This window comes from Peromyscus maniculatus, chromosome 9 (genome assembly GCF_049852395.1).
Source record: "Peromyscus maniculatus bairdii isolate BWxNUB_F1_BW_parent chromosome 9, HU_Pman_BW_mat_3.1, whole genome shotgun sequence".
Classification (NCBI taxonomy): Eukaryota; Metazoa; Chordata; class Mammalia; order Rodentia; family Cricetidae; genus Peromyscus; species Peromyscus maniculatus.
Window position 1 is genome coordinate 24,417,643 of NC_134860.1, and position 17,038 is coordinate 24,434,680.

The following is a 17,038-nucleotide window of genomic DNA, read 5'->3' on the forward strand; positions in this document are numbered from 1 at the left end:
ACAGACTCTGGAAACAGTCGCTTCTGTCTGTAATTTTCTCATGAGCCACCACAATTCCTCCCTAAGAAGAACAGCTGTGGGGTTCTTTCCACAGCCCACTGGTGGTGTGTTTTGTACTTTGGGGGCACATATATATGTGGATGATCAGAAAGATGATTTCTTCTTAAGCTGTATAATTTTGATGAATAGAAAATATACTAGGATATACTTCATAACTAGATCTATTGCTCCATGAGGACTGCAAGACACTTAAGCCTGTTTTTATATCATCAACTCAAACTGACATAAAGAAAACAGCAATTTCTTCTCTGTTCTAAGACAAGCTACATACAACTAGCTGATTTTAGGCCTCAGAGCAAATTCAAACTAGACTAAATGCCTCATAATTTAAACCTTCACAGATAATACACAAGGACAAATTCCCAGGTGTCTGATTTGTTGAACCAAGATTTTTAGATACAAAAAATGACTAAATTATTATGCCTATCTGATAACTCCCTGCACAAGTTCCTCGGCAGCTTGTCTCACTGGGCACTGGGCCCCAGCCTCAGGTTACAGCCTGACTCTTGCAGCTGAGCATTGCCATGGTTACTCACTCCCCTCAGATGTAACTTTTTATTATTTTCTTTGGGATGTGTATAGGAGGAGACAGAACAAGAGAGAAAGGAGAGACTTGAGAAAAATAAAGAGAATGAACCTCAGTACATGAGTCTTATTCCCTCCGATAGATAAGAATTATTCCTAAGTCCCGCTACTCTAAAGCCATTCTTTCTATTACCCAGGGTGCAGTACTGGGAGCCGGTGTTTCAGGCTGCAATAACTGTGCACACTTACCAGTCATTCATCCTGTCCTAGCCCATGACTACAAGCTCCATGGTGACCTCAAGATGCCTTTCTTCTACCTAAAGTGACCCTTTCAGGGAGGATTGTACAGAGCCTTGAAGAGAGGATTCTGAGGTGTCTATGTGCCCATGTATCTGTGTGCCTATACGGCTCGGAGCGCTGGCTGACATTGGAGACATGCTCTCTTTGGTCCCCAAACAAATGCTCCTGAGAGGCTGGGTGTTTCCTACGGAGCATAAGAACAAGGAGTGACCTTGACAGCTTCAGGAAAGCATTGGTCAGAAGCAAATCATGCTCAGGGAGGGAGGCTGTTTGAGCCCAGCTGTGGCACTGTGGCAGGGGAAGCCCAGCTCGAAGCTTGGCTCCACACAGCCAGTCTCTTTACCACTGCCCTTCCAGATACCCACAGCCTTGCACCACCTATTCAAGACCCCAGAGAGAACAGGGTTTTCTAAGAAGAGGCTCCGTGTCTTCCTTCAGCAGAGTCCTGCCACACTGCACTTTCTTTTCCAAAGGTCAGAGATCCCTCATCTCTATCTCCAGACTCCTACCTGGGCTTCCCACAAAGGAAGTTCAACTGTTACTAACAACTTCCTATTGAAATTCAACAAATGGCATGCTGAGTCTAAAATGGAGTATCCCAAACTGGGGAGGGGGCTCGTGGGCTGGGAGCCTGATCTCCCCACTGTGCCCCTTCCCAGGGCAGCCCCTGGTGAGCAGCCCAAGCTTTTCCTCTCCCGTTGTTAGCATCACAACTCCAGGTTCTACGCTGTGCTAAGCCATCAGCTTCCCTGGTTCTAAGGCTTCTGCTGTGGACTTCCCTGCCCTAAAGCTTGAGATCCTGTCCATCAGAGACCTTGCCGCCTCTATAACTGCCAGCACTAACTCCACTGCAGCCTCCTTTTCTGACTCTTAGAAACCTCATCGTCTAGAAACAGAGCTGGCTGGATTTCCTTTGACGGTCCCTCTGCTTTTCCAGTATAAGGCAACTACGATGGACTTGGCAGAAAACGTTCATGCTTCGTGGTGACGTGAGGGCAATGGAGGGATGATGTGGCCACACTCCCACAGCTGAGGCTCTACTGGACTGTGCCCATGGCACAGGAAGTTTTGCGTCACCTTGAATTCAAGCAGGCCCCAGAGCAGGTTCAAAGCTAGGCGGATCCAGTGACCTACAGAGGCCACAGGAAGAGTCATTCCACGGCCAGATTTTCCAGGTATGAACAGCATGCCCCGTGGGGTTTGTGACCCCAGTCAGTGTTCACTATTCTAAGGTCACAGATCTTAGCAAACATTGGTGCACAGTGACAACAACAATCTCCAAACCCTCTAAAGAATGCCAAGGGTTACAGCAGTCCAGCAGGTCTCTGTTCTCTTGAGTCCTGTGGCATTCAGGAGAGGAAACGTTTCCTCCAGGTTACTGCTCATGATGGTAGTGAGGATTGCCAACACACTCAAACTAATTAACAACTCCCCTTGCATGTTAAACACCCTTCTCAGGCAGCGTCCAATCCCAGGCAACTCCTCCACCCTCGTCTCTTGTTGGTATTTCTACTTGCATGCATTTTACTCATCAGCACCTACATGTATTGTTTCTTCTTCTTTTTTAACATTGATTTATTTATTTGGAGTGGGGAGGCACATGTGAGTGCATCACACTTGTATGTGGAGGTCAGAGAATAACTTACAAGAGTCAGTTCTCTCCTCCTACCATGTGGTTCCTGGGGATCAAACACTGTTAGTATGGCTCGGGGGCAAGTGCCTTTACCCACGAAGCCACCCCAAAGGACCTCACTCATCTCTGTATTCATTCTTCTACCCTTTTACTCAATGAATATCTGTTAAGTTCTGACAGAGAATCATAGCCAAAGGAAGCAACAGCTGCAACCCGGTGTTTAAATCCCACATTCTGGATGCTGTGCAAGGGGGCATGTGCGAGGGGGGTGCGTACTCTGGGAGCCAACCTGCCAGACATGGGTGGCAAAAATGAAGCTGGGGGAGCAGAACTGGACTTGGGTAACAAAAAGGAGAGAGCATTAAAGCAGTGGGGCGGCGTGTTAGAAGTCCCAGAGACAGTGGCACAGCCTGGTCTGCTTAGGATCTGAGGCTGGATCGAGAGACAAGTGGGTTATCATGAAGAAAGAGCTTTGGGGACCCACTGGAAACCAAGCTGTCTTAAATTTCCCAGAGAGCTGCGTGACTGACTTAGACAAAAACACCATAATTAGATTTTAATGAGATGTCTTCAACCCCTCCCCCTTGTTCTCTGTCAGTACCACACAGTCTCTGCAAACTGGGACTCCAACATTTCTCATGCTTCATTAACTGAGTACCAGAACTTTTAGCTCTGGGTCCCTAGGCTGCTGAATCTCTTCTGCTGCAGCATGCAACGTGTACATGCTGCCTATCCTGGATACATGCCAGAACCTTCAGTCATAACAGCGACAGGAAATCCAGTCACCATTGGTCAGTCCCTAATCCCCTTGTCATCTCCCTTATAGCTAGATGTGATCACAAGATTGTTCTTAGGCTGGGTGTGGTGGTATATGCCTGTAAATGCAGTATTCAGGTGACAGAGGCAAGTGGATCTTTATGAGTTCAAGGTCAGCCTGGTCTACAAAGTGAGTATCAGGATAGCCAGGACTATACATATAAACCCTGTCTCCAAAAAAAATAAAGATTGATTTTGATTTTGACCAATGTAGTCATAAGAAGTCTGGAGAGAGCTTTGACTTTCTGTAATGATAAGAAGCAGAAAGTATTTGAAGAAGGGCCTTTTCACTGCTGTGTTTACCATAGCAGCTTCCTTACTTCCTGCCTATGAGTTTAGAAGTGATGCCTGGAGTTCCAGCAACCACCTTTGCAACTACGAGAGCACAAGCATATGGGCTAGAAGCCAACCTGTTGCAAATGCAAAAGGTAAAGAAGAGAAAGGCTTAGGTGATGACCAGACTCTGTGGGCTGCCACCCAACCAGGCCCACACCTCTCCATGTATATTCAGAGCTAGCCAGATGCTCTCACAGTGCGATCCGTTGTTAGCCTGATCATCCACTTCTGGCCCTTCCTGACCTGCACAGCCCCAACACTGCTCCCAAGCCTAATCATTTAATCTGGAGAGGGAACGCTGCCGCTCCCTGGCTCTCGCCCCACCAAGCCTCTGGAGCACCCAAGGGCACCGTGTTCTTCCCGTCTCTAAGCTCTGGCACTTGCTCTGTCCATGACTTCACTTTCATCCTTTCTTCTGGCTTCTTTGCCCAAAGGTCCCTCCAGCAGAGTGAGTAACACTGACAGTCATCATGGACCACATACTCTTTCTCTGGAGGAATACGGCCACACACTGTTAATGCTGAATTACTTTGATCAGCGGTATCTGAGCACAGTGTTGGCCAGATGGCTCAGAGGGTAGAATTGCTTGTTACCAAACCTGATGATCAAATTTAATCCCAGAGCCCACGTGGTGGAAGGCAAGAAATAACTTTACAAGCTGCCCACTAACCCCCCCACACCTCTGCCCCCATAAATAAATATAAAGTAAACTGAGCATAAAAACATAAAGAGCTCTGTGCAGACATCTGCAGAGCTGAGGTATGGCTGTCATGCCCTCTCTCTCTGCTTTGCAGGCATTAGCAGGTATGGGTCATGAGCTCAGCACAGCCCTTACTGACCTGGAAGGGGCAAGCTGCATCTGATTAGAGACCTTGTGGCTTCAGCTTAGGACTGGAAAGGCATTCTCATGAATGTCTAGTCACCAAACATTTTAGCCTCATGGAACACACAGCTTTGCAATAAGCTCCGTCTTTAAAAACAAACAAAAGAACCCTTTAAACAGATAAGAACCAGTAATAGTTCAGAAGATACACAAAAACAGACATGCCTGGGTTCATCCAACAGTCTGCTGTTGGCCACTGTTCTAAGTTGCTGGGACTTTTAGGCACCTTGTTATCTCAACATAACCCTGCCTCATCCTGGCAGAGTCCCTTCGAACATTCTCCCCGCCCCCTTGCATTGCTGTCCCATCCTGATGGAAGAGGGCATTCTAGCTCTCTCCACTGTGCACTGTCACCACAAACCCATGAAGGAAGGGCCCTGTCCGCCCTGCTGGCCTTGCTAGCGGCAGCGTGTGTCCGTTTCTGAAATACTTGTTGACTGAATACTAGATCTCTCCACATAGCTGTGAAGTCAGAGAGCAGAAGCCATGCTTTTGGCTTTGTAGCCATCATACTCTGCAGTAGCATCTGGCGAGCATCAAGCTTTTGATAAATGTCATCCAGAATCAAGTATGGCCTTATTACTCCCACCAACAGCAACCAGATATCACTTGACAAAAACATGTACATGTGCACCCTTGCAACAGGAGCATGTGACCTCCTGAGCCATACCAAAACGTCCATTCTGAAATTATTACCTGTTATCATATGAATTTTGTTTTTCTCTTTTTTATTTGGGTGCCCAGGAAGCAAGAAAGGTGAAAATTTCCATTAAAATATGGACATTTTAAAAGGCCAAGAAATGCAAAATGGTGGGGTTGGTCATGGGTTCCCCAAAGCAGCTCTGCAATGCACCAAGTATGGATGCCACTCAGCAGGTGGCAGCACTCAGGGCCCCTGGGCTTTGAGGGTCACAGCGGTCTGCTTCCACCTGTGCCTCAAAGTCCACCACAGCGTGCAGGAGCCAGGCCTGCGCATGCGTCACAGTACGCGTCCAGAGGCTAGCTTTCAAGTAGAAATAGACTCACACACTGAAGGTAGACAGATCGGGGTCGGGTTGGAGCGGAGCAGCGCAACCTGCTCAGAGCACCGGGCAGGATGCCAGAACTGGGAAACCAAAGAGAAAGCATCTGTAATTCCACACACAGCCATGGTGGTGCTCCAAGCTCTGTTTACAAATGACAGCAAACTCCAGCAGCAAGCTTACTAGAAACGACTGCAAGCCAGCTCTTACACAGAAGAAGAACATTTGTGTTTTCCTAATTTTTTTTTTCTTGGTTACATTTTCTTTCAATACACGTTGCCCCATTCATCTCTGACATCATTTGACAAATCTGTGCTTCTTTTCTGGAGGTAAATAAACTTCCCATATCACAAAATAAAATACCACTACAAACAATAATGTGTAGAAGGCTGCCCCTTTGTGGAGACATGGTGAATCCACCCAGGCAGCTGTTGCAAGGTCTGTGGCAGCTTCCCCTGTGTGGTGACTGTCCCCTTGTGGCCACATTCTTCATCAGCTACAGCACCTGAGTCAACAGTGATGCCAAGTGTGGCCACCTGCATCCAACTACCTAAAGTATTAGGATTCTATATATTTAGTTCAAAACTAATGTGATGATATTTTAACCAGATCATAGCCCCTCTTAAAGCTGAGTCTAATGTGCACATTTCAATTAACGGTGATAGATAATCATCAAATAGTGTAGAATTATTGCATTGAAGATACTGTTAAAGAGTTATATAAAGGCTCTTAATTGTTGTGTTAGCCAGAAAGTTCTCTTCCACTCACTCATGACAAGGGTGTCATGGCAATACCCTGGTCACACCGTCACTGTGCTAGAGAAAGAACAGTGCGGGAGAGTCTCCCCTGAGGGCCATCCCTCCCCGCCTCTGTGGGGCTGGTTGTCTATGCTGCCTCACTCAAGCAAAAATGTCCAGAAAGAGGGAGACATTTTCAGCTTAATAACGGCCACATGGAACTCTAATAAGTATTCAATCAATAGATTGAGCAGAGCAGCAAGGCAGGAGAAGAAAAATAAAGTGAACAATTGCTCATTCTGCTAAATTCAAGTTACTTTTCTAGGGAGTCTGGCACAACCCAAAAACATCTTTTAAGTTCCAGAGTCAATATAAAAAGGAGGTGTGCTGCTATTGTTTATATCTAATTAACATAGCCAGCCCACTCACTTCCAGTTTAAAAGGGAACTGATCATGCACGTTTACCTCTTCCAATTCTAAAAGCCTTGGTAAATATGGGCAGGGATTGTCTCTGAGGATGGGTGTGGTGACAGCAGAGGATGAGGTGTCACAATGATACCTTGGAAGGTGGTGAGGAAAAAAACAATGGTGGCCTGGCAGGGCTCACGTTCCACATGTCTGAGAAGACTCCCTCCTACCCACACAGTGCTTTGGACACCAACAGGAAACAGATTCATTGTCCAAAGCACCACAGCCAGCTAAGCACCAAGAAGCAGATGGCTACACTCAAGGGAACTCAGTGAAAATCCAAATCAAATATGGTCCCCTGAGCCCTCCCAACCACGTGCCTCCCACAATAACAACACAGGCCATGGCACCAGGCCAGACACTAGACAGTTTCTTTGGAGCAAGGCTTAGATGGACACCAACTTCAGGATCACTGAAGAAATCTCCACCATGCTTTGAGTCTCCAGGTGATGGCCTTGACTAGAACACAGAGTGATTCTAACAATGGTTTCACTCCCTTCTGTAATATCAAAGGTAGCCCTTCATCATCAGAGACATAAGGAAAGCATCCAACAGAAAGAGACCAGACTATGCATGGAGAAACAAAGATGGATGCAGGAAGTCTACCTTATACTGGGAGGGAGTAAAAGCCAGATCCTGTGAGGATGGAACCAAGGACAGCATGGAACATTTGGAGAGCAAAGCCAAGTTTAAAAGTCAAGTGTTCAGTAAAATGATTTTAAAAATCCAGAGATATAACAAATAGAGATAAAGACACATAAACTCTAAAGTTAGGAGAATGCTGAGACCAAGAGTACCTAAGAGTTCTAGAAAGTTGAGCCAAGAAAACAGCAACAAGAAGGGCAGTGAACAGTACAGAACATGTCCCAGGAAGCAGGTTTAATCTCCAGACTTCAGATCACACTTTCATTCAGACACACTAAATAAAAAGGCCTACTCAGTGCCAAGGATAAAAGAAATACCCTGGAATCTCTAGAGAGATACCATAGCCCACTGATTGGGCAACTGGAGTAAGAACAGCAGTGGGATTCTAACAACCAGCAGGACTCTAAAAGCATGAAGAAATGCCTTCAAAATCAGGAAGGCCAAGGTGTTCCTGGTGCATGCTATCAGCCAGGAGGCTGATGCAGGAGGGAAGAACAGGAGAAAATGGAAAGATCTACAATAATGGCTGTGTACCAGACCTACGGTGAAGTTCAGTTTACGTTGCCACAGCAGCTAAAAGAGTGGAGTGTCCAGGAACAGGAAATTGGAAGTTTTCCTAATCAACCCTGTGGACACCATGCAAATGAAGCTCAGAATCCTGAGAAGAGATAAGGCTGGGTACACAGAAGGCTAGAAACACAAACAGGAAGAAAGGCAACTATTAATTCGGGAGAAAATTAAAAGGTCTATGAGGAAGGAGAAGTAGTGCTAGGCAGTAACTGCACAGTGACTAAAGATGTAAACACTGAGTACTGGCTGAACCCTGAGCTGTGCCGAGAGGATGCCAGATGGCTGACAGGGAAGAGGAAAACCAAATCATCATAACGAATTTTAAAAAGGAATTAAAAGTCCCCTTCTCTGGAGACACAGAACTAGAATTTGAAAACAAGTGGACCAAGTAACTTCATAAACATCACGACACTATTTTAATTAGTGCCATGAAATAAAGTATAGATGTAAAAACTAAGCTAAAAATGAATCAAACTACTGCAATAGAAATTAAATTCAGTTTATTTAAATATAGCCAAAGATGATTATAGCTAATATAATGAGAAAATAATATGTAGAGAGGGCTATTACTCAGAAAAAAAATCACCTGAATGAGCAGGTAAGAAGAATTTAATGAGTTTTTCTATGACATACACACAATTCACTATGCAATTTAAGCTCACAATTATTAATAATACCCATTAATTTATAAATTGAGATAACTATGTAGAAATAGATTGCAAAAAATAATCTTAAGTAAAAGCAAATCAGATTTGCAAAAGCTTATGGTAAACAAAATTATGATTGATTTCAAATGATTAAGCAAATGTTGGTCTAGACTAAAGATTCACAATTGTTTTATTTCTTGGATTTTTATTTCATAATTCATTGGCTTGAAAATATTTCAAAGTGACTTTGCATTGAAGGTTGCAGCTGAAGTTTTTCTGTGTCAGGACAAATCTCTCCCACTCACATCCCTCAAGTAAACACACAGGCTTATTTTTAAACTGTGGCCATGGCAGGTTTCTTGCTAGCTAGTTCTTATATCTTAAATTAGCCCATAACTATTAATCTATATGTCCCCATGTGTTCCATGGCTTTACCTGTGTGCCATTACATGCTGCTCCCTGGATGGCAGGCTGGTGTCTCCTGACTCAACCTTCCTCTTCCCAGAATTCTCCTTGTCTGCTGATCCTGCCTATACTTCCTGCCTGACTACTGACCAATCAGCGTTTTATTAAACCAGTGTACAAAAGCATTATCCCATAGCAGGTTTATCTAAAGAGTTTCTATTTTAAGTTGTTTTTTAATTTTTAAACTAGTACAGTATGCTCTACTTTTTAAAATCTGGCCAATATATTTCAGTCTTGATTTATGAGTACACATGGGTCTTGGAAGTGTCCATCTGGAATGACGCCTGAGCAATTATTATCTTATGAGAGCAAGAGGTGACTGTCCCTCACCTCAGGAGCACTAGGCCTGCTGTGGCCTGCTGGGGTATGGTGACAATAAGGAAAAACATTAATACTACTAATTTTATTTTTCTTTATTTTTTGTTATATTTTGAGATTATAATTACATCATTTCTCTCTTCCCTTTCCTCCCTCCATATATCCCTCTGTTCACTTTCGAATTCATGGTCTCTTTTTTCATTAAGTATTGTCACACACACACACACACACACACATAAAAACACACATATAACACACAAAACCTGCTCAGTCTGGGTAACATTATTGTATCTTACAACATTACAGAAAATTACAGGCATTCAAAATGTAGAGTTATGGAGCCCAGTCCCAACAGATAGAGCTACAACATAACTCCTTCACCTAAGGTCAAAGGTCATTGCAGAAGAAGGGACAGACAGATTTGTGCAAGCCAGAGAATCAGGGACTTTACTGTGAGACTGTGTTTCCTAGGAATGCCAGAAGCTACACCCATAAAGTCTCACCAACATGATTGAACAAAGACAACAATAATAGACATCGAAAGCAAACATTGAAAGACCACTCGAGGCCTCAACCCTACACAAAGGACTGCAGGCATCTAAGGAAGTCTCAGAGAGGGAGAAGCTGTCTTCCCAGGGAACAATATACTAATTGGTTATCCAGTACCAAATGGCCAGCCTCCTTTTGTTTTAAATGCATCCCTTTATCATCCATTTCTGTAGAACTTGCTGTGTTCTCCAGTGTCTTCATACGGGGATGTAGAGGTAAGCCTCCAGATTCTAGCAATGTGTTCTCAAACATTCTTCTACTGTAGGGATCTCAGAAAAACTGTGTAGAGACTACAAATCTACAGGAACAGTGCCTCCCCCTTGTAGCTGGTGAACTATAAATACTTCAAAAGAGCTCAGGGAAAAAGAGAAGAAAGGTAACATGTCAATCTAAACTAAAGAGTAGTTCACCATGGAGAGTTAGGGAAATGTAGGGGTAAAAATAAAGCTACTAATTTAGGGGGAATTTTTTTAATTTTGTCTTTTTTTTTTACTTATTCATTTATTTTTTGAAGACAGAGTCTCACTACATAGGCCTGGCTTGCCTCAGATTGAAAGAAATCCACCTGTCTCTGCCTCCCCAGTGTTGGTATTAAAGGTATACACCCCCAAGACCTGTCTGTCTTAATCAATGAAATTTGATCTACTATTATGGTTTTTCTGCTATAGATGAAAACAACAACAACAAAACTAAGGATGTGAAAGTATACAAATGGCTGTATTTTTGTAGCTCTATAAGCCTGTTACCTATAAGACAGACTGTGACAAAATGATCCAAAGCAATGTGCTTAATGTGTTAATTATCAAAGCTACTCTTCATGAGCTAAAAAGAAAAAACCCAGGAAGCGTTAACCGAGGAATTAAACAGGGAGCATCCTAAGAGCACTGTATTCTCTCACATGAGCAAACCAGTCATTAGAAGAGCATTGCCGCTATCCAATATTGTGTGAACACTATTCTCTCACGGATGTGGAAAGTAATTAAAATTTAACAAAAGCATTTTGTCTTTGTTTTGTTTTTGCTTTTTTGCTGTGGGATGTTCTGTATGGCAAATGTGTTGCTCTGACTGGTCAATAAATAAAATACTGATTGGCCAGTGGCTAGGCAGGAAGTGTAGGCAGGACTAACAGAGAGGAGAAAAGAAAGAACAGGAAGGCAGAAGGAGTCACTGCCAGCCGCCACCATGACAAGCCGCATGTGAAGACGCCAGTAGCCATGAGCCACATGGCAAGGTATAGATTTATAGAAATGGATTAATTTAAGATATAAGAACAGTTAGCAAGAAGCCTGCCACGGCCATACAGTTTGTAAGCAATATAAGTCTCTGTGTTTACTCAGTTGGGTCTGAGCGGCTGTGGGACTGGCGGGTGACAAAGATTTGTCCTGACTGTGGACAAGGCAGGAAAATCTAGCTATGCTTTTTGATAAAGGATGTCATGTGGCATATGCTAGCTTCAAACTTATTATGTAACTTAAGCTGGCCTTGAACTCTAGCTCCATCTGTCTCTACCTTACTAGGACTAGATTACATTCAGCTCAAAATTTAATAAGATCTAAAAGGCCAATTTCCTCTGTCACACAGGCCACATTCCACTTGCACAAAAGTGTCAAGTGTCCAGTGCCTATTCTACTGGACAATTCGAAGAGAATGTTTCTATCCATGCCAAAAGTTCTACTGACTTACAACACTACTCTGAAATAGGGTTCTACTCTGAACTAATATTCAGAAATTCTTCAGTTAAAAAGTTTAACATGTTTATACTTACTAACTGTCACTTTGTCCTTATCTCCCAGCATAATGTTGTTTGGCGTCAGATCTCTGTGGACAATCCTCTTCTCCTTGTGTAGGTACCGAAGAGCTAAGCATAACTTGAAATAAGAATGAAAGCAAATTGATTCCCCACTGTATATATAACCAACGGTACATCTCTATGGCAGCTCAGACCTTGGCTGTTTAATGAACATTTCAATGAAGGGTGTACCTGAATAAATATTCTCCACAGTCTTTCCTCAGTGAAATGCTGCTGTTTTTCCTTCAAAGAGTTAAAGTGCTCTCCAAGTGGGGCTCCTTCTATGAGCTCCATAACGATGTACAATCTGTCATCTACCCAAAGACACAAAAGGGCCACAGAAACTTAAAGTCAACACAGAACCCTGGAAAGGCTTGACAAATGAGAAGCCATGGTTTCCAAAGAGCATGCAGGGAATAAGGGGTAGGATCCACTGAACTCTGGCAGAGCACAGAGCAGGACTTTGGGCCATCACAGCCCAGCAGCAGCTTCTTCTGGCTCCAGCCTTTCCCCACTGAAGTTTACATTGGCAAGTGTAATCATGAGGAATGGCTGGAAGGTGCCAAAGACAACAAGCCAACCGTCCTAAGTCACAGGTCCTGCCTCTTAGTACCTCGGATCAAATAAGACATTCAGAAAACTGCACTGCAAACTGCATTTCTAACAGTCGTATAGACTGTGTCACAGCTTACCCCAGGATCACACTGTGACATTCCAGCGACACATCACCCATGACAGAAACCATTGTTAGGCCTCTCTTGAGCAGGGAGACCCAGACTCTGATTCTGTTTTATGGTTTACAAAGGTTTTGTTAGCTAATGCTATTTGGTTTGTTGTTGTTGTTTTGCATACCTTCATCTAAAGCCAATTTGAACTACTAACAATGGCTTGTGACATGTGTCTTTTCTGACTGTTGGATGTACAAAAATACACACACACACACACACACAACTTATCAGCAAAGGGCTGACACCTCTTACATCGAAAAATGAATGCACACATACTACTCTACCTGTTGGCTCTCATAGGGATGCACAATGTGGATAAATCCTGTTATTTAATGTCTTTCTTGCAGACGTTTATAGTTCCAAGTTTTCACAGTGTCATGAAATACGTATTGTCTGCACTGTGCTCAGCTACAGCTTTATTTTCATCTCTTCACATTATAGTCATCACTGTAATTTATAACCTGATACATCATAGTTTACATATTTTAAGTTACCTCCAATTCATTTTAGAAGCTGTCTGGTTTTTAAAGTGTTTTGTTTTGCTTTTGTAATGACTTGTATTTATCTCCTCAGTATAAGTCAGAAGCTAATTCTGATCTCTTTAATTACCAGAAATTATCCCAATGCTAAAGAGGCAGGAGTGACTCTAAATCATCTAGAGAAATGGGTAAAACCGTAACAAATGCCCCAGCACGCAGAACGTTTTTTGTTTTCTTTTGGGACAGGGTCTCTGTGTAGCCCTGGCTAAACTGGAACGATGTAGACCAGGCTGACATCAAGCTCACACAGATCTGCCTGCCTCTTCCTCAGGAGTTCTGGGATTAAAGGTGTGCACCACCACTGGCTTGCAAAGGTTAATATCAGCACTGGTGAAGCAGCAGGGACTGAGCCCCTACAGCTACGGCCCGCGTGGCCGTCAATCTTCCTTCACGAGGAAATACTTCGGGATACTTTTATGTTACAGATCGTTAATTTTCAATACTTACTTCACTTGTAAACAAGTGACTGAGCTTGGCTTTGTCTAAAGGTTTTGACTGCGTTCTCCATCCCAGGAGAACGCAGGAAACAAGCCACCCAGCTAGTGGGCTCTGGCAGGACTCCGACGCCACCTGGTGGCACCTACTGAAAAAAATCTGGAAGGCGAAGTCCACTCTATTTTATTTGGGTGGAGAATGCCGCCAGCTGCTACACAAGCTGCTAGACAAAAGAACCATCATCGGTTGGTTCCTTTTCTTCTTGATCATATCCAGTTCAATTTTTTGTACGATAATTTAGTTATTTCATCTTGTTTACACCGTGCCTCTCTACGGTGGGGATCAAAATACTTTTAACTATTTTCAGACCATCACTTATGAAATTATTTCACTGCCTGAGCAAGTGATGTTTGTTAATAATGAAAGTGTAAAGAAAATAGCTGAATGAGTTTTTCGTATGACAATATAATATAAATAACAGAGATATGTTTCCTTAATTAGAAACACAATTCATACTTACTTTCCAAAAATGTTTTATAGTAACGTACAATGTTGGGATGATAAAGCTGTAAGAAAATAAATAACATACATTTATCAGATTGTTTCAAGACACACGCTTTTTCCATGACAACTTAGATTTTGTAATCTGTAGGTACGTCTCAGACTGTCAGCTTGTCAGCTGCCATTTAAGATTTTGATGACTTAAATTTTGTTGTTTTTAAGTTAATGAAAATTTCAGTGTCCTCTATGCCTTTGTAAATGAGGCTGGCACCCGCTGGACTTCCTAACTTAGAGTAGAGAATTTTAGAACTAAACAGGTCCACTTAACATGTTCTGCCCCAATGCCAGGCCTCGGTTACACATGAAGGGAGAACCTGTCTAAAAAGAGAGAAATAATGTAAAAATGCCTGCAAGTATTTATTTCTGCAACTATTGGTTTCTAGGAAAAGTGTCTAATTTCATAAGAATTGCCATTATGTGTATAAATGCGTTGCACTCTCTCTGGATATCCCTTTGAGCAGGGCCCAGCTAGCTGCTATCCATGAAACCCAGCAGCTCACATCAGTAGCAGCAGAGCAGCTGGATGTGGCTTCCCAGGCAGAGGTGACATCTCTCAGCCTCGCCTACACCCAGGAGTGGGCCTGTCCCTCAGCGCTTAGCTATGAGTGCAAAAGGAGCCTGCAGACTCCACGTGTGAGCCTTTAACCCTGGGACTGTCTCTCCTGCTCTCCTTCCTACTTGGGCTGTAAATGTGTCACCAGGAGAAGCATGAAACAGGGAATAACACCAACTTGCCCACTTTCTTGGGATTGTTATATGTAAGAAAAGTGAGACCACCTCTCTAAGCCTGGCAGTCTGCAGCCTCTGTGTTACTGCAGGTTCACTGTCATCTCTTAACAAACAGGATCTTCCATTCCAGCCTCCTTCTTTCATGACTTCCTCCTTAGGCTCAAGTGGCTTGTTTCCACAGTGAGGGACCAAGTATACAATCTTGAGTGACCTCACAGTCTAAACAGGCATGCTTATTGGCCTCTTCTGGACCCTTTTTTTAGGAAATGCACTTAAACAAATTTGCACCCTCATCAGCTCGCAAGTGACTCCAGCTTTTAAACCATATGGGACCAGGTCAACAAACAGAACAATATTCTGGCCCTAGCTCATGAGCAAGGGTAGATCCAGCTTTGGGACCTAATCAAAACATGGACTCAGATCAAAGTCACATTCTAAGCTTGTGCTGTACAGAACAGGAGACTCTGTGGAAGGATGGGATAGCTTCTGAAAATCTAATCCGTTAAAGCATGAAAGTCAGCAATGCTCTTAGTGATCGGATGTAACTTAGTGATGTCCAACTTCACTGAATAAGGACTATGACTGTGCGGTTCTTCATGTTCCAGCCCTGACACCAAGCAAATATGACTGAAGAGAACAGAGCAGTGAGACTGAGAGTTTTCCAGGACTTAAAAAAAGAAGATGTACAAATAAGGAAGGCTGGAAAAGAAGCCAGCATGTTCTTGGATCACAAAAAGAAATGCCACTTCTCTTTTGATAGGTGTTCTTTTTTCCTCAAATAATTCTTCATGATCACAGCTAACTGAGCTATTCTATCACACCAGCATCTAGTGCTTGTGCTAATGAAAGTAACCCTGAGGATAGTGGTGTACACCTTTAATCCCAGCACTCAGGACGGGAAGCCAGAAGGAGGGGTCAAGGTTACCCTTGGCTGCCCAGCAAGCTGCAGAGCAGCCTAGATTACACAAGGCTGGTCAAGAAAAGAAAAAGGAAACAAAACTCACATTCTAGATTTAACAAGTCAGACTTGTTAACACTTGGGGGTGTCAGCAGTTTGGCTTTACTTGACTGACGTTGGGGGTCTTTCTCATTGCCTGTGTAGTAGCTTGGTAACCAAGCACTGGGGCTGGAAACGCCTCCCATTCCTGTGCAGTAACTAGGTAACTAAGCACTGAACATGATCATGATGAAGACAGGAGGGCTTCTCATCCATGGTGTGTTCTGGCTTGTAAGCTCAATTGCTCTGCATCCAAGGCCCTGCTATAAACTCCTAAAAGAGTTTCCATGGCTCAATAACAAGCTTTAGGAAAAACACTGGTAAAAATATCCCTGCACCAATGTCCAGCATTTCACACTGAACACACCAGAGTATAAACAGCATGGATAAGAACAGCACAAGAGCTCAACCTCGATGACATTTATGTCGGGACATCTCAGAAATAGGACAAATATTTACCTGCTCCTTAATTATTGTTAATTCAGAAACGATGTTCCTCACACTGCTGTCTCGGTCTTTCTTATCCTTTCCAAATGCTGGGTTATGTAAATTGACCTCCTTCATTGCTAAAAGATTTTGACCACTACGTTTTCTAACCTAAAATAAGGAAACAACAAAAAAATTTAATTAAATACTCTGATGAGAAATGAGGGTTAAGACAAAGACAAATGAACTAGAATAACAAAATCACACAGTTAACCAAGCCATAACATGAGATTCTAGCTCAGTGGTTCTCAGCCGAACAACTTTCACAGGGGTTGCTTTCAGATATCCTGCATATCAGATATTTACATTACAATTCAGTAAAGTGACAGTAGCAAAATTGCAGCTATTAAGTAGCAATGAGATAAAATTATGGTGGTTTGAAAGAAAATGGCCCCCAAAGGGAGTGGCATTATCAGGAAGTATGATTTTATTGGAGTAGGCATGGCTTTGTTGAAGTAGATATGGCCTAATTGGAGGAAGTGTTACTGTGAGGGTGGGCTTTGAGGTCTCCTATGCTCAAACTACACCTATTTCAGACCACTTCCTTTTGCCTGTGAGTCAAGATGTAAGACTCTCAGCTCCTTCTCCAGCATCATGTCTGTCTGCACACCACCAGGTCCCACCATGATGATAATGGAATAAACCTCTGAAAATGTAAGCCCCCCCCCATTAAATATTTCCTTTATAAGAGTTGCCATGGTCATGGTGACTCTCCACAGCAAAAACCCTAACTAAGGCAGGGTCACCACAATGTGAGGAACTGTATTAAAGGGTTACAGTATTAGGAAGATTGAGAACAA

The 17,038-nt window shown here is 43.2% G+C and overlaps 1 protein-coding gene across 5 annotated transcripts in view; it reads right to left on the reverse strand.

The window, feature by feature from the left end:
* The window catches only part of Nek10 (NIMA related kinase 10), a 201,288-nt gene that overhangs the window by 132,444 nt on the left and 51,806 nt on the right, over positions 1–17,038 (reverse strand). For all 5 annotated transcript variants that reach the window (XM_015994002.3, XM_042284371.2, XM_076544479.1 and 2 more), the window contains 4 exons: positions 16,212–16,349; positions 13,986–14,031; positions 11,956–12,077; positions 11,740–11,842 (listed from right to left, as the gene is read on the reverse strand). In XM_015994002.3, coding sequence (XP_015849488.1) covers positions 11,740–11,842; positions 11,956–12,077; positions 13,986–14,031; positions 16,212–16,349 — 409 coding nt within the window. The remainder of the gene's footprint in view (positions 1–11,739; positions 11,843–11,955; positions 12,078–13,985; positions 14,032–16,211; positions 16,350–17,038) is intronic.